This window comes from Dreissena polymorpha, chromosome 4, assembly GCF_020536995.1.
Source record: "Dreissena polymorpha isolate Duluth1 chromosome 4, UMN_Dpol_1.0, whole genome shotgun sequence".
Taxonomy (NCBI): Eukaryota; Metazoa; Mollusca; class Bivalvia; order Myida; family Dreissenidae; genus Dreissena; species Dreissena polymorpha.
Window position 1 is genome coordinate 35,977,519 of NC_068358.1, and position 18,777 is coordinate 35,996,295.

The 18,777-nt window shown below is 33.8% G+C and overlaps 1 protein-coding gene across 1 annotated transcript in view; it reads left to right on the forward strand.

Moving 5' to 3' along the window:
* LOC127878348 (uncharacterized) overlaps nucleotides 1-1,756 on the forward strand; it is a 39,077-nt gene extending 37,321 nt beyond the window's left edge. The window contains exons 9-10 of the mRNA XM_052424875.1: nucleotides 821-837; nucleotides 1,723-1,756. Of these exons, the coding sequence (XP_052280835.1) occupies nucleotides 821-837; nucleotides 1,723-1,756 (51 nt within the window). The remainder of the gene's footprint in view (nucleotides 1-820; nucleotides 838-1,722) is intronic.
* The last annotated feature ends 17,021 nt before the right edge of the window (nucleotides 1,757-18,777 follow it).

The window sequence follows — 18,777 nt, forward strand, 5'->3', positions numbered from 1 at the left end:
ATTGCTCGGTTCAGTTGGGCTCCCTTTGTTTTTAAAAATTGGGATTATAGTGCCTTCAAGCCAGGATAGTGGGATGATACCTGTTTGTAGGACACAGTTGAACAATTTAGTGTAGAAAGGGAGCAAGATATCTTTTGTTGATTTGATGTATTCATTTAATATGTGATCGGAAGGACTAGGTGCTTTTGAATTTTTCAGTTTTAGTATACATTTGCAAATTTCATCCTGGCTTATTTCCATATTTAAAAATTCATTTGTGTTGGGTATATCTTCTATATCATTGTTGAAACGGTTATCGTCTATTGAATTTTTATTTATCTCTTTGAAGTGTTCGTGAAAAGATTCAAGTGGTGGAGAGCTGGATTCTTTTGTTTTTGGTTTGAGACCCCTAATGAACTTCCAGTATTTTTTAGGGTTTTTGTCATTCATTTCACGTAATTTAGCACTGGTGCTTAGTTTTTCTTTATTAACATAAAATTTGATAGTCCTTTTATAATGATTGCTGGCATGTTTCAGACTTAATTTATTATCACAATTTTTATTAATATTGTATTTGGCTTTTGCTTCATGATATTGATTTCTTGATTGGTGACATTTGGACCCAAACCATGGTTTATTGTTGGGATAATTGTTTCTATAATTTAGATTTTGGTTTATAAATGTTTTTGAGGAGGCATTTTCAAAGATGTTTTGCAATTCATGTGTGATATAGTCCAATGTTTGTTGTGATTGAGGGTATGTATTTAGGCTCAGATATAACTCCTCTAATTGGGGTTTGTTAATGTTAATTATAAATTGGTCTTTTTGGTCTTGTTTCCAGGTAGGGCAGCTAGAATTGTTAGTGTTTACTGGTTTTTTGCTTTGGGGTTGTACGGTAGAGATGTCCCATGATAGCACATTGTGACCATCTGAGAATAAAGGGTCAGTTTCTATAATTTCGAAGTCTGTTATATAATTGAAGCTCTCTGCAGTTGCCAACACATAATCAATGACTGATTTGTCCCTGAAAGTAAACGCGCCAATTGTTTCATCCTTAAATAATCTGCCATTTATGATGAACATATTATTGTTTTTACACATATCAAGCAGTAGGAAACCATGAGTGTTTGTACGTTTGTCCAAAGAGTTTCTATTTAGGGGGACAGAAAAGTTTTCAAGTAAAGTATGTTTGTACAGGTCATTTTCGAGGTCAACATCTATTCCAAAAAGTTTATTAGTGTGGGGATCAGGAAGAATGAAATCTTTAAGTGTCCCTACTCTACTGTTCGCATCTCCAGCTAGGAATACATATTTATTATTAGTACAATATGAGGACAGTTCTTCTTCAAGTATATTCAATTCATCGGGAGAGTAAAAACGCGAATTTTCAGGAGGTATATAAATCGATCCTAGTATAAGGTCTTGGTCAAATCCAGTAATTGTATTATCAATTTTTACCCATAGAACATAATTTGTGGAATTTGGTAAGACATTTACATGTGAAGAAATACTTTCTCTTACATAAACGCCAATGCCTCCGGATTTTCTTTTATATTCTTTAGAGCGGTGCTTATGAAAGAAGATAAAATTTTGAATGTCCAGAATGTCGGTTTCATCAGCATGAGTTTCAGAGACACAAAATAAATCATAATTGTTAATAAAGTTTTGAAATTCAGGTATAAACAGTCTTTTTCCCAGTCCACTAACGTTTAAGCAACCAAATTTAATGTTACTGTTTTTCAGGATAGAGGCACAGTGTCTTCCCCCGGGGTCCTAGTGAGCTCCGCCCCGGTTTGGTGTGTTCCTGGATCCAGAAGTGTCCCATGGGCGCTGTATCGGTTGTTGAGGCTGCGATGAGCCAAGCTGTTGAGCCGTTTCCGGCTGGCGGTTTGGGGAATCCCTGCGAGGTGCATGTTGGGCCATTTCCGACTGGCGGTTTGGGGGATCCCTGCGGGTTGCGTGTTTGGCCGTTTCCGACTGGCAGTTTGGGTGGTCCCTGCTAGGTGCGTGTGGGCGAGGATTCCTCCTCCGGGAAGGCGATGGCGATTGTTGCTTTCGTGGAGTCCTGCGCTCAAGCACAGGGGAAGCATCGCGCTGGCTACGCTCCTGCGACACAGTCTTGTTCGAGTCGTTGGACTGGGCACGAGAAGCCTGTGACATGGCTGGCTGTGTGTGGGATCTGTTTACATTTTTAGCTGGAGCATACTGTGTGTTTGTGAAAAAATTGTTGTGCTTTGTAACACGGCTGCCTTGCATGATGATGTGAGAGTAGCGTTAATCAGAATACAGTTAATTCATTATGTACGTGAATGCTGATTGGGTTTTATTATCACCAACCTGCAATATAAAGAAGTGAAACTCCAGCTGCTGGAGCAGTATTAAATTTTCATTAAAAACAATTAGCTGCAAGTCACAATTCAACAAGTCAACAAATCAAACCAAATCAAAGGAGCTCGCGTCTAGAGCTAAAGGTAATAAAGTTTTATTTTATCGCACGAAAGAAAACTTTAACATTTCTGGGCATGTCAATGTGAGGATGAATAGCGCATTATGTGATATGGGGTAACGACATTGACATTATGTGTCAGATTGATCTTTCAGATTACCTCTCTCTTTACCATATGTTGCCCAGAATTTTGAAATTGTATTTTGTTGATTGTGTTTTGCAATATGGTTCTTGTATGCAATAAGCTATTAAAGGACTAATTCTTCAGTTGCTACTTCTGAGACTGCATATTGTGCAGTAGCAAAAGGACCTCAACAAATATATTTTCATCTTGCAGTAAAGATGGCGGTTGTTGATCAAAAATATTTTTAATAGGTTGATCATAACTAGATGATGTTCAACTTGTGGTTGCTTCACTTTGCTCAGTGCTGAGTCTATCTAATATATCGCGCTTGTTTTCCTCCCTGAGTCTACTTTACACCCCCGATACACCGACTCCGTTCGAAGTACGTTCTGAAAAATGTGACTAAACGGGCTCGAACTGTGTGAGAACGGAGTGATCGTAGTAGCAACGTGTTACGAACTGTCTTCGAACTTTGTGGACGGCCTGGAACGGAGTTGAATGGGAGAGGTGTTTCAGAACTTTGATCCTACTCAAAATGTTCTTCCGATCATCCCGTTCTACAATTAAACGTAGTAACAACGTACTGGAAACGGAATGGACGTACTAAGAACGGATAGGTCGTACTAAGGTCAGGTTAGGAACGTGCCAGAACGTAGTGCGATCGGACCGAAATTACCTGCATGATGCCACACCGATCGAGTCCGTTTCTAGTCCGTCCAATCCGTTCTCAGACAGACCGACCCCGTTCGCACTACGTCTTAAGTACGATCTTGTTTCGTGTAAATAAAAAGAAACTAAAAGATAAGTTCTTACAACGTTTGCAACACGTTCTATAAATTCTCAGTAAGTTCTCAGTACGTTGTACTCGTTTTAAGGAGTTCGCAGTAGGTTCCAAGTACGTTGTACTCGTTCAATGCAGTTGTTACAACGTTCAAACCGTAAATACAATACATTCAGAAAATGAGCATATAAATAGGGATCGTTGTCTCAAAATTCATCATTTGTGATTGGCGTCGCACTGAAGTGCGGCGACTAGTATGTAATACGTTGTTTTTTCGCTTAGGGGAGGAAAAGTTATTTTACGGATCAATGTATATATTTTTGTTGAAAGAATATATTGCATAGTGGTGATTGTTTGTGTAAATTAGTGTAAATAAGTACTGCATTTGTGCCTATTACATTTACTACAACATGTATTGCCAATAATGCAAAGCAAATTCTTTTAATTAATAACTGATCACGGGGACTGGGCAATAATAAAAGATCACAGGGACTAGGCAAATACGCGAACCGGTGAAACTTTCTAGTTTTGTATTAAAACAAAACTTCTTTGTTTCACTATCCTAACAACCACCTAGTTACTAATAAAGGCCCTATAGAGCGCGAAGCGCGACATGTATTATTAATTGTAATAATGAGTCTTGATAAGCAGCCGCTTATCAATGAGGAGCACCATGACAGCACCCCAGTCTCATTACTATCAAGTCCTCCTACAGGTTTTTTTTAAGAACCACATATAGAAGGCCGCAGGCCTGACCCGTATCTTGCCAGTGGTATGGACCCTTTGGTATGGACCTTTAACCCCGCTCACTATCCAGCGTTTAAACTTCCGGGTTCACATTAAAACCGGCTATTAATAGCTTATTAATATCTTAGTTAGAAGGTGATTTTTCTAGCGGTTCCGTAGTGTAGTTTTTACACGCTCGCTTTACATGTGAGAGGCCCAAGGTTCGAGTCCCAGTAGAATCAAATTATTTTATTTGTGTTCTATGTTAACTTTTTGGTTTGATTTAGACATTTTATTTTAAATAAATATGCTGTTTTATTGTAATCATTTTTTGTTTGTATTATGCCTATGAAATATATGTGTGAGAGAGTGGGGGGCTCGTAAACACATTAAAACTTTTACAGTGTTTTCATATCAATGAGTACTCAACCCCTATCGTAAATGAGCAACGTAAGAATAAGTTCAGAATCATCTCCCCTTGAAGTTGAGAAAAATATGAAATTACGCTTACAAGATGAAGCAGATTTTTTTAAAACCTACATAGTTCTGTTCCATTAATGAAAACAGCACACGGATGCCAGTAATAAAGGAAACCAATGTAAATAAAATGAACTATGAAATATTTGAGAGTTACAACACAAATTCATAGATACTGGTTTATTGGTAGCTATAACACAACATCATAGATAATGGTTATTTGAGGGTTATAACACAAAATCATAGATAATGGTTATACCAGTATCTTTTTCTATTTTGTTTAAAATAATCGGCCAATATATTAATACATTAATATTGACAGTAGAAAAAAAATCGTTCCATGTAACTTCATTGAGTGCCTTTTACACTAAAATTCCCGACGCCCTTTGATGCTTTGCATCAATACTTATCTTGTATTAAGTTGTAACAGGGACAATATTGGAGCTGTTAATTTTTTAAATGTTGGCTTCGTGCAAATTTATGTTAGAAGCAGAGCAGCAATAAAATGTATTGTTGGGCCGAGAAAGAATGCGGAGACGACACAGTACTTATTGGTTGTGAAATTGTTACGTCTTGTCGGCTCAAAGCGTGAAACATAAATGAGAACTGGCAGGAACGTAGTCGGTTTTATAATTGCCGTGCAGAACGTGGCTGAAACTACTTCTTAATCTTACTAAGAACGTAGTTGGACGGAGTGAGAACTGCCTTTGAACGAGTTACCTCTTCACAGCGAATAAAGAAGAACTGCGTACGAACGTGATCGAACTGGCTGAGGGCGGGCTCGGTCTGACTGGAAACGGTATACCAATGGGAACAATGGACAAATTGACCCGATTTGAACTGGATTAAGACGGACTGGCAACGGGATATGCCGGGATAGGAACGAGCTGCACGTAGCGCGAATTGTGAATGCACGTCATTCAATCATGTTGTAGATTTTTTTCTGACCAAAACTACACGTTCAAGCAAGTTCACGTCCCGTTCTGCATTTTCTTCAGAACGTGGTCGAACTGTCTAAGAACGTGCTTGGTGTATGGGCTCCTTTAATAACTCCTGTTTTAGGAGCCTGACTTATATTCCATCCTCGCATGATATGCCGAGCCTGAAAATCGATCAAGGTCGCTTGAAGGTGTCGCTCTAATGCAGTGATTCCTTTACCTGTTACATCTGAAAATAAAGCTGTATACTGCCTTTTAAGTTTTATCCAAATGGTACCAGCTATCAGCAAACGCGAAATAGTTCTCTAGCAGTTTTTTCCGAAAGGACTCCAACTCTTGGTTTAGGTTCTAAAGATATAATTCAAATGCCTGGGCTGGACAGCCGCAATTTTCTTTATGCTCACACATTTTGTGCTCGAGGACATCAGGTATCGATCTTAAAGTATACATGTATGCTAATTGAGTAATTGAGTTTCTCAATGTAACAGAGGCCAACAGTGGGCTCTTCATATTCGATATATTTTAGAATTTAACGACCAAATACCAAATGAAAATAAATCATTCAATGCTAATGACGAGTGAAGGTTATTGTAGCACATCGATTGACCAAGTGAAAATATCCTTCCTCGTAAAATAAAATAAAGAAAACGACGCCATATTGTTACAACTGTGCCCGAAATCAGCGCCTCTATGCGCTTCCCCTTCCTTCACCCTGCATTTGCATAAAACAAAAACGTACTTATTGCGTAAACGAATCACAAAAACATCTTGCTGAACATTGTTTAAAAAAAGTTGAATCGACGAAAGCATCGTAAATACAATACGGTATTGTTAAAATTTTCAAATCTCCGTCTTTTCCGGTGTTTACGTTTTCCTATTTAGCTCCACTTGATGTTGATTTTACAGTAGCGGAAAACTATTGCAAAAATTAAATGTACCTATATTAATAGCGTAGTTTGAAAGTGAATTTGTATGGAGAAAATTTTTTGTATGAGTTAAAATAAATCAAACTAGTTTCCGCTGAATGTGTATATGAGTTCTAAAGAAAAAATAATTACGTTATGTATAATAATAATATAAACACAATTAAAGGGTAACTATTTCATATACACGTGTCAATGTGGAAATTTAACTTGCTTTATCAGATAAACCTCATTTATAAAACATGTTCATCCAGATTACTGAATGAATTGTTTTAACCTCTTCTACGAGAAATTTGTTAAACATGTAACATATTGTTAAGCTCGGCCGTTTGCTTTCTGATCAATACGTGTATTGTTGTTTACATAATTTCAGCAAACATGCGATATGATATCTGGTAAGGTAAGTGCTTTTGCATTCAACGCATTTTTACTTTATGAGCAGATTTATCAAAGCAAAATGCAGAACATAATTAACTACGTCAATCTCTCCGTCTTATAATTCTAATAACGGGCCTTGAAGACTTTTGTCAATGACTTCATTCTTATCTACACACTTGTTACTTTCATGTATAATGTTTTACAATTGTTTTGCAATTATTCAATTCGTGTTGGTCTTGTCGGTGGGTTATGTTCTCTTAAAATTTAAATTCTACCTCACTTATTAAACATTGACACAAAGCCTCATCAACCTCAACCTCATTACGAGGAAATGAGAGGTATTATACGTTTTCAATGTTGACTTTCCCGTATTTGCCGTTAATATTTTGATTTTTTACAAGCCAGTCACCGGTTGTAACATCCACTTGTTTGAGTTCACCTGTTTAACGACCCCAGACTTGATCATTTTATATGTAGTGAACTGTTGTGTTGTATTAATTGTTATGTATTGTATAGCAAATATGATACTAATTTTGGATTTTCAATATTTTTGTTTTGTGTTAAAGGCATACACAGATATTTCTTAAAATGATCATCTAGTTATCTTTATCATGAAAAACAGATCATGAATTCGCCGATACTTCATGCTTCAGAAAATATGTCAATATTCGAGAAACTACTGAATTATTTAATATTGTTGAACATGTATGTTATGAACTGTGGAGAATCTGAAATTCAATAACGGGCAAAACAATGAGCATTGGGTTGCTTCATTTTTATTAACAGCTATTATAATTTATGATTATTAATTGACTTCCAGTAGAATGCAGTGTGAAATTAGTTCCAGTTTAAAATTTCGTGTCTAAAAACAAAACAAACATGAAATTATCATATCATCGCAAGAAACAAAAATTTAAGTTCCTGAATAATACAAACAATACATACATATTTGACAAGGTTACATTAATGTTTGCGTTTGCACTATATTCATGACAATTATACCAGCTAGGAAAAATGTTTACTTGGAATGCTGTTAGATTTCATTGATTGCGATATATTTTACATATTACAACGTTTTTTAAAATATATGTGTGAAATAAAATTGCTGCAAATCAATTATATGATTTCAAACTTTATTTAGTTGAAGTCAAGTTTGCAGTTTGTAATTCAAGCGAAGACTGCCATCTCATTAATGTTTTAAATGTAAAGTTATTGGTACACGGATCATTCGTAATATGCAAAAACGTTTTGTTAAGATATTTTCCAAACAAACTGATTGTATGTTTAATGAGTCGGTTATCCATAACAAAGCAAAATGTTTTAATGGTGGAAAATCAATACAGCAATTAAAAAGCGCACACACGTTTACCATGCTTGAACTCACAAATTTGAAACATTACATAACATATAATTTATATTTCTATCAGGAAAGTTGTATAACCATTCGTTAACTAAATTCTGTGTGTTTATTTTAAGTTGATTAACACATTATTGTGCGGGTTTATAACGGCCGATGTTGTTTCACGCATAAGCAATGACCCTAAAAAATGGACAAATAATTACGCGTATCTAACTTATGAGCTTTCGGTAATAAATGTTTCGTTTGGTTCTATTTCGACGTGTTTCTAGGGAACCAAACAGCTCCCTACCATGTGCATAATCACCGGCAACCACACGTACCTTCGCAGCCACTAGTTTCATCAATCAACTGTAACATTGCAGATCAATGTGGAAGCACATACTGAATAATTTATTATCGGTTTACGGGTTTGTTGTGAACATTAAATTAAATTACCGTCAAATACCTAATTAGATTACAATTGATTTCGCTTAATTTATATCAACGCGCAAACTTGTGTTAGGAAAACAATCGATGTTCATGAATGAATTTCCTTGAACGTGAATGATTTAGCATTTGTGCATATTTGCAAATATCTTGTTTCTTCTTCTTTAACATTAATTTGGAAAAAAACACATACATAAATGCATATTCATTGTGTAATTGTCAGTGTATGCATATGTCATTAAGCTTAATTCCTTTTTATAAACGATATCTTGTCAAATTACATCTACAAATTATTAACTCATTTTAAATTGCTGGCACGTAAAATACTACCTTTTCGATTATTGCATAATGTTACATGATCAATTATTATATTATCGGCGTTTCTTTCAACAAATGCAGCAAATTCACCATTCGTATGACGCTTAGCATATGAAGTTCAACTTGATGTTGTTTCATGACGTTGTTCCCTCTTTTTGGAGTCATTTAATATCTAAAGAGAGTTGCGTTCGCGTTATTAACTTAAAGCTATGATTCACTTAATACATTAATGGTATATGAAAATCAAAACAGAAGTGGCGTGTTCCACTTTCACATGTTTGGTACGCGTTAATGGAGAGAATCAACTTTGTAGTGTTTTATGCGTGGTAATTTGTTGTCAAATATCGTCATTCTGATAATTGACTGTGTCGCAAATACTATTTCAAAACGTAACATGCGATATCTTGACGTTATTAACCTTTGGGCGATATTTGATTAACACTGTTTTGAGTAAATCATTAGATTAGTTTAAACCAATTTATTTTAGCTCGATTGCATCGCAAGTCTTACGCAATGCCCTAGAGTCCGTTTCCTGGGACTAAGATCCAGTACTTGGCGTCTTTTGGGAAGATCGACAGAACAACCACACGATGGGGATCGAACTCGTGACCTTCCCGTCGCTAGGCAGACACCATATCTGCTCAACCACGGCGACTTTAAATAATAAATGTTAAATCATAAGTAGATATATCGCTAAAGAACATCAAAGGGCACACTAGTATAAGTATTATTGACCATTGGTGTCGTCGATAATCACTGGACTACAACTCAACAGCACTTAATGTACTTGTTTAACGAAGTATCGTCACTGCTAAATGGCGAAAATGACAATATGGGTTGTGGTAGTTTAAAGCAAATGATGCATAAAATGATATACTATTTTAAATACCCAAAATAGCATTCGTTTACAATAAACATTATTTACCGGCATACATTACATTTAAGGAACAAATCGAATGAAGTTATTTTGCTAAAACTTATAACAAACACTCATTTTGGTATAGAATTCTTCTAAAAACACTTACTTTGCATCATGTAAATGATTATTCAAATTGAATGCAATAGCCACATCAGTTAACCGTCACAATACTATATCTTGGCGAACTTGAATTTCCTTCAAGCAACATTTACACTGAAGTTAAATCCCTAAGAAGTAATAAAAATTATAATAAAATAATAAATAATAATAATAAATAATAATAAAAATCAATTCGGTAAAATAAGTTAAAATACAAAAACCAAATGCACAAAACATCATGGTTTATGTAACAGAGCGCATTAAAGATAGCATAACATTATGTTTTCATAATTAACGGATACATATTTTTTATTTAATAAACACATATCTATGTTTTGGAATGTTGTTGAAGCTATATCAGCAAAAGTACATTTATCAATCATATTCATCAACTTAAATGAATAAATTGTTTTCTATGCTGCTACTAGTTATTTAATAAATAAAAAAGTTTGATTCTCAAAGCATTTACGTTACATGATTTTGTTTAAGTTTGAACTTCTATTTATCTCGGTGATTTCATAAAGATCAGTACGTGTATAGATGTTTTCCCTTATTTGACTAAATATTAGTAATTACCAATTACATTTGCACGTGCATGTTTATGTGCAGTTAATTAAAGTCATATACGGTTAATTATACATTGTGTACGTCTCTTCGTTCGGTCAGACGCCTTATCCTGTTACGAAATAAAAGATTTCGCATGGGTAAGACTTTTGACATTATTTCCATAGCAATGTACATAATTGCCACTTCGACTTACATCTTTATGCAATATAAATACAATTATTCGTATATTGAACGCAATAACGTTGTTATGTCTACTCATATAATATAATTAACATATGTAAACTATAATCACACGACCCTTATGGTGCCATAACAATTATGTTCTGCCTTTGAAGGGCTAACAAACTGTACGTTTGTCAAAAATGCAGGTGTTTAATACAATTTGTTTAAAGCTATTGTGTTGAATTGTGCGTCCATTAGTCAACATTGTTTCAATAAAATATGTTATTATGTGTTATAGTACTATATTAAATAAAGACCCATAGATTTTACAATTAAAACCCATTAGCCTTTTCACCGGTTTTGCCAAAAGTGTTGGTTTTGACCGCTCCAAGGTTGTTATGCTAGCCTTAATCCTCGTAATATTGAGTGTTATAACGTTTGTATTGACCTGTACTTGCGGGCTGTTAAAGTGTAAAATACTTCCATTTAACAAAAAAAATACTCGCGGATAATTTTACACGAATTGATTTCAATGTTATGTTTACGAGCTCATGTTTTTGTTAGCATACACTATTTTCTGATTGTCTCATAACACCAATTTAGGTACGAAAAACCTATAGTTTAGATCGTGGGTTGTTTTTATAGTTTTAATGCCAAAGGCATGCTTGTGGAAAGCTTATGGAATCATGACTCTGAAACTTGTTCATATATAAGTTGTTCATTTACTGCTTCGTAAAAAAGTAGATTTCGTTAAAACTAAATGATGTTATCCAATTATCCTTGACCTTTTCATGTATTGATACAATCTCTGAAAACTTATACAATTCCATATTGATCACATGTCCTGCCTTTTTATATCTTACTAGGTCTGAACATGCATTCTCATGGTTGTATTTCTATTGTTTATTGAATAAACCATTTACATTGAACATGTAAGTAAGGTCACAACAATATATTATATGTACGACGATATTCCCATACTTGCAAAGCATAAAACTAAATTTTCTTGCACCTTCAGTGTCATTTGTTTTAACCGCGCCCGATATAAGTTTCACCAAAGGAATATTGTTCAAGTCCTTTAGTCTAGCCCATATTAGCCTCGCTCTGTAAAAAGGGGTTTTAATGCATGTGCGTAAAGTGTTGTCCCAGATTAGCCTGTGCAGTCCGCATATGCTAATCATGGACGACACTTAACGCTTGAAATATATTGTGCGTTTAAAGAAAGCCTCTTCTTAGCAATAATCCAGTTTAGGCGGAAAGAATCATATCTGAATAACCTGTGCAGACTGCACATGGTAATCTGGGACGACACTTTACGAACATGCCTTAAACCTCCTTTTCACAGATCACAGCCCATATATTTTACTTCTTTGACTGTTTATTGTGTATCATACTGTTGTACGTACGAAATTGCATATTTAAGCTATTTGGCCTTGCCTTAAAGATGTGTAAATGTTCCTTTAATTGTTCTTAATCAGCCTGCACATATTTTTGCAGATTTATTTCAGTGGCTACTGCTTTTAGTATGCAATGCCGCCCAAATGATTACAGTGGTATAAAATATGAGATTTTAGTTGGGGTTTTGAGGAAGTAAAAAGCATGAACTGTAAAAACAAAGTTAAAATTTATTACCGATCCTTTATACTACTTAGGTTATATTAAATGGGCTACACAAACGGGCGGTCGTTATGGGCTCACTATTTCAGGGATAAGCTTATTAAAGCTGCAAAAAATGGAAAAAACAGTTTGCAGAACTGTATACTGCCCTTTTTTAATCATCCATGATTGTCATTAGATACAAACTATTAACGTAAGTTTAGGGTAATCTGTTTAGACCGAGTTGTTGATACGCAATAGGAAATGAACTGTTTTAACTGTTATTAATACTCATCCACGTTTAATTAAAACACGCTTAGACAACGTATACTCAGTCAAACTTGTCGCTTGAACATTTAGTATATATACTTCAAATGTGTTTTTTTTTGGCTTTTTATGAATAAATATATTTATAAATATTTATTTTGTGCCTCGAGAGCGACACAAAATTAAATTGTCATTAACATTATGTTTCTATAAAAAAATAGGAGCATGTATACGGTTTCTTAAACATTATAATCGAAGTTGCACATTACTTTCAAGCAAATCCCATGCTTTGTGAGTTGAAATTGGTGGCGCTTCGTTGTCTCTAATTGAATATGCATGAGTTAAGGTATAGAACGCACAGCATGCTATCCGCTTGGGAATGACAACATTCTCTGGATTAGACAGCATGGCTGGCATGAGTGTTTAATGTCCGATATAACCAATCAAGTTGTAAACTTATATTGAAAAGTATGGCATATATAGCGTCGTGCTTAAATGCATAGTGCATCCATTGCAGATAAGTTATCCCAAAATAGAAGTTTTGATCGTATGTTTGTAGATTATCCGTTCAATATCGAAACATCTAATTTACCACAGTGTTAAGAAGTAACTACGTGTATTATATTTTTATTGTACATAAACTTTTTTCAGTCGACGCAAGACGGCTGCAATGATAGAAAATAAATGACTCATCAATAATGTAATACGGACACAAAATTAGAGGCAGCTCGTAATTTGGAGGTATGTATTGACAATATGACAATTTCATTGATATTCATTAACACGCAATTGCATGATAACATTGCTAACATCGTTGCTTTGAACAAATATATGTTCAGGAACATGTTTAATAGATTTAGGATAAGATTGCTACGTACGCTTATGACAACATTCTACAATTAAGTGTATGAAACATGATTATTTGTTTTAGCATAGTTCAGTGTATTCCCAAAATTAGTTAAGTCAATACTATCTCCGGCTGCATTCGATAAAGAGAACTGCTATTAAATGAAACTTATTTTTATATGGCTCGTGTAAAATCGCAGAAACGTCTGACACAGCATACCATTATTAAACACAGCACAAAACAAAAGGCAAACCCAAACCAAAACTAATTCCATTATTGTCCGATTCCATGAACAGGTCAATGTAAATCAATAGTGTTAACTGTTGTTTTGTTTTTTTGTGTTTGTTGTTTTTTTGTTGTTTTTGTTGTTGTTGTTTTTGTTTGTTTTGTTTGTTTTTTTTTGGGGGGGGGGGGTAGCGAGGGCTAAATAACGTACACATGGCCCAGATTTAGTAAAAAAAACATACACGAATGAATACCCGATGACATATCCAGTGTTTTAAACGTAAGCATTACAAGCGATCATTATACAAATAAAAAAGACAAGAGAAATGATATATGCTCGATTTGTTTTTAAGTCATTACAACTATAAATATATTGGTAACAGTACAGCAGCCGGTAACAGTACAGCAGCCGGTACAGTCAGTTTATTTTTATTGAAATAACATACTATATATTTATTAAGTAAGGATAACTAACAGACATTAATGATTAAGTAAACATGGACATCATTTTACATGATCAACAGTTGCATTCAATAACACACCTTCGTTTCTAATTTAACATGCTTGTATTTCGTGATTAATGCACAGTTTATGTAGGACAGACAAGCTTTTTTTGGCTTGGCTTGGCTTTGAGGTACATGTAGATAAAGCGGATTTTACACGTAAGTCTTAATTTTAAAGGCTCTATTAAAGTGACAAATCCAATTATTATGCATATCAACTGGTCAAATTTTTATCGGATTTCATTTACTCTTGCATAAAAACTGCTAATAACACAGCTAAGGTACAACGTTGCCAAGAATTTTGGAAGATATACCCGTTTCATAATTGGAAGAAATGTTTACATTTTTGCAACTAACGTGATGTGTAGCCTCAGAGCGGTGACATATGCTAAAAATAGCCAAAAGAAAATTCAATTTTCATTCTATTTTAAACAACTTTTTACAAGCAGAAAGTATTTTATTAGTTCACTACAAACGTTCTAACCATTTAGAAAAGACCTACTTTGTGAGTAATACCGGAAAACGTTAAAAATCATCGATATACTTTTGGTGACCTGAGTCACTTTCACTTTCTCTTTCCCGAGTAAACAGCGATGTAAATAAACGGATTGTTTGTAAACACAATTGACTTGGAGGACACTTTATTTTGAGCTCAAAACAAGTTGTATTGCTCATATTTTATTGTAATGTCCAATATCATATATATATATTGTTTTTTGATAACCTTTATAAATAAAATATGAAAATAATATTTTAAAATCGGTAAATAATTACGGATCTTCACCTTTATAGAGCCTTTAAGACAAATATAGGTAATACTCGATTTGTTTGATACGGATGTTCGTCATTTGAAACTGTAAACAAAATTAAACTTATCTTTGCATTTTTCCTCTCAATAATTAACAACATGCATTTGCTTTGTTTGATAATACTATACAAGTTTTCTTGAAAATGCAGTACAATTGGGCACGTCTACGGTTCTTCTAAACAAAGCGTAGTGTCATTCAGTTGGCAAATGTATTGTAATACAGTCCCAATCAATTATCAGCTGTCGTCTCTTTCTGTAGCTTCATGTGAATGAGAGACAAATGCATTGATAAAAATCAAGAGGTGGCCCAGTTTAAGCATGTATATGCGAATCAGATCATGTATAGTAATCGTCATCTGGATGAATTTATTCACGGGGGACATTGTCATTGGCAATCAGCCAACACTCATTTGCATGTTTTCTCTCACAACATAGAATTAGTTGTTTGGAAAAGATAAATTGCTTTTTAAAACATGTTTATCTTTTGTATCGAAGAAGGTTAAAAATTCACAATACAGAATATTAATTTAATTAGAAATTCCTTAAAGGGGAAATGCTCATGCGTTAATACTAAGATATATTAAATGATTTTTCGAAAGTGCAGTTACACATTATTTTTACCTTAAACATAGAATCATTTAGAGGACCTGAGCATGACAGTCAAATCAATGGATAAACGAATAATATTAAAGTTAGTAAAAATTAATAATTTTTTGGTAGCTATCAAAAATATTGTCAGTTTCAAATTTTATCATCAAATGTTTAGTTAATATAATAGAACACGTGAACATTACCGAGAGGCGTTTTGTGTTAATTTATTTTCCAGAGCATATTTTGTAATATATTTCGCTTTCTAAAATCACATCATTTAGAATGCAGCTTATGCAAAATAACGATGCAGAAGCTAATGAAATAGTTGTATATGTTATTAAACCAATTACGGGTTGCACATGTATAGAGGATATTTGTTCATGTCAGTGTAAGATCGTTTGTTATTTCACGATTGAAAATATTATTTTTCAATGATCACGAGTGAAATGACAAACGATCTTACACCGACATGAGCACATTTTCTGTTTCTTTTATGCCCCATGGTTCAAGAAAATACTTAACTGTTGTTTCCCTTTCGCTGAAAATTTACCATTTCTCCCGAGGCGTGCCTCACTACATTTAAAAACACAAATTGACATCATAAGTGTGACGAAATGACGTCATTATATCAGCAGAATTTTCTAGTTAAACTCTTTTACAATGTAAATAAACGGTGAAAAATCTTAAAAGAAAAAGAAAATTTGTTGGATTCGGTGGAATGTCGATTTTAATTCACTCGTGATCATAGAAAATATATCTATAATAATTTATGATATTTCAAATCTAGAAAAATGAGTTAAGAAAATTTGTTATTTTCTTCGCTGAAAAAAACAATTTGTTTATTTTCACTGCCTTATTTCACTGCAGAAATATCATATTTTATCATTAGGTATAAAAGAAACACATATCTCCTTTACTTTGACATCATGTCACTTACCGAAAGCACTATTTTAGCCGCTCTCGAAATTGAGATAATCATGCTCCTCTGAAATGTTTGATTGTTATTTAACCACACATACTTCTTGGGAAGTGTTTGTAGAAATGTCGCTTAAAGTACACTTGATTGAGAGGGCGTACAAAACATAAAAGCAGTTCATGAATGAGGGATGATTGGAACAGTCTGGTTGAGAAAGTAAGCAAATTATAAAAAATTAACATACACGCAACAGTAATTTTGAATGAAAAAAGTATTTAACATACAACTAAAAAATCATCTTATTTGCATTTACCATTTCGCTATCTTGATTTAACTATAACTTCCGTACCCGGAAATTAAACAGCTTGTATGTAAATTATGTCATTTATTATCTTTTTGAAGAAAAATATATTGAGATTGATTTAAAGCTATGCCATTTACATTATGCATACAAAAGTATAATACTTTTGTATGCGAAACTTCTCTTGAGACATCCGTTCCATACTTTAAAACATCAGTTAATGGTGTGAATAGTAAAATGTTCACATGTGCATTTGTTTTATCGCAAAACAATTAATATGATCTTAAACTATTTCGCATGTTCAATACATATTGACCGATGTTAACGTCAGCAGGCGTCTTCATTTCGCATATTGTGAAATTTCAATTCCTAAACATTTCATAATTCTTATAATAAATGTTTGGAATCTATATTTTGAAAAAAAAATTAGAAATAAGTGGCGGAAAAAATGAAATATTGTCCATGTCGTTTATTGTCATGCGATATTAGCCTCGACAAGCCTCGCCTGTTCCTACTTAATTTACGAATTATCTTTATGCCTATTCGGATCATTCTTTTTTTTGAACGAAAGCCAACACCCTAATATGTATATCATAAGTTAGAGCAGCGCAACATTCGTTCATATAAATACATATTTCCTAATCAATATGTAAGTGCGAGTCGAGGGAATCCCGCTCCGAGCCGTAAATAGAATAGTATACGTATGTACGTACATATATTCGTGTATTCTTTCCTATGTTCATTCGACTTCACAGAAACGTAACTCAGTTTACACATGTGTATGAACATGTTTGTATGAAGAAAAAATATGTCTTAGGCGCCTGTCTGATTTTAAAATCTCTAAATAATTATTCTAACAGATGGTTTATGAAATTTCAAAATTAACCAAATTATTATAAAAAGAACTCGTGTCATAGGTTTGCAATTCATTCTGAATTATAAAAAAATGGTACAATGTTATAATGTTAAAAAAAATTAATGTAAATAAGAATGTTTATATTTTCCGAGATAGAGATAGGTCGACGTCGAGGCCGTCAGAGGAAAGGCTGGATGGATAGGGGTAAAGAATAGACATCCTTTCCCATGGATGAATTACTCTCAGCAGCACTTAACAGACCTGACTGGAGGAGGATTTCTGGAAAAATGGAAATACCGAAATTTTCATAAATATCGTATCCAGTAAAAGTTGCTCGTCGATTGTATATTGAATGTCTTGTCTGAAATCAAATCAAAGTTATCGGGGATGTAAACACAAAACGTGTAGTGTTATTGTTGTTTTTTTTCATTGCTTTTTATGGTGTGTATGTAATTTATACCGCGAAAGAGCCTATAATAGAGTTTCAACAACCCTTTGCAGTATGTATACGTATTCAATCTTAAATGTGTCTGAACAATCATATTGTTAACTATTTTGAAATTTGCTATTAGTATTTCCGACACAAAAATATCGGGTCGGGGTTGCATTTGTTTTTCGCCAAGAAAAGCGTCGATACATGTTTCTAGAAGGAAAAGTCATGTCGCTATCTTATATATGGCGTCATACTTAACATCGACGTTTTATCCCAATAATTTTCTAACAGACTATTGATAAAAGCGGTAATTACGTGTTTGACGATTAGATTTACACATTTTTAACACTATTTGAACATTTATAAAGCGTCAACAGTTATAATGTGTATATAAAATGAACGATTTTTAGAAACAACACAGTCATGTGTTTTTGCAAAACGTGTTTGGCAAAACTGATTTATGTGTAACACAAGACCTATACCTATTTGTGTTAAAGGTATGAAAAACTGTTTATTGCACCTTGTCTGTAAATTTATGATCTATGAATAGCAATTTATTTCTTACGTCGTTTATTAATCGCAGTACAAAGCTTTAATATTATATTTACAATTGTTTTTAGTTTGTGTTCTCATTTTTCATGTCATTTTTTATGTCCCCTTGGGTTAAAAGGTATATTGAGCCTCTCTATATTGTAATAATTTCTGATTGCCTTTATTTAAAGTAAGTAGCGTACCACATATGTTTGTTATAAATGGTGAGTGAAAAGTTCCATGTTTATTTAATGTAATCCAAAAGTGTAAAAAACATCTT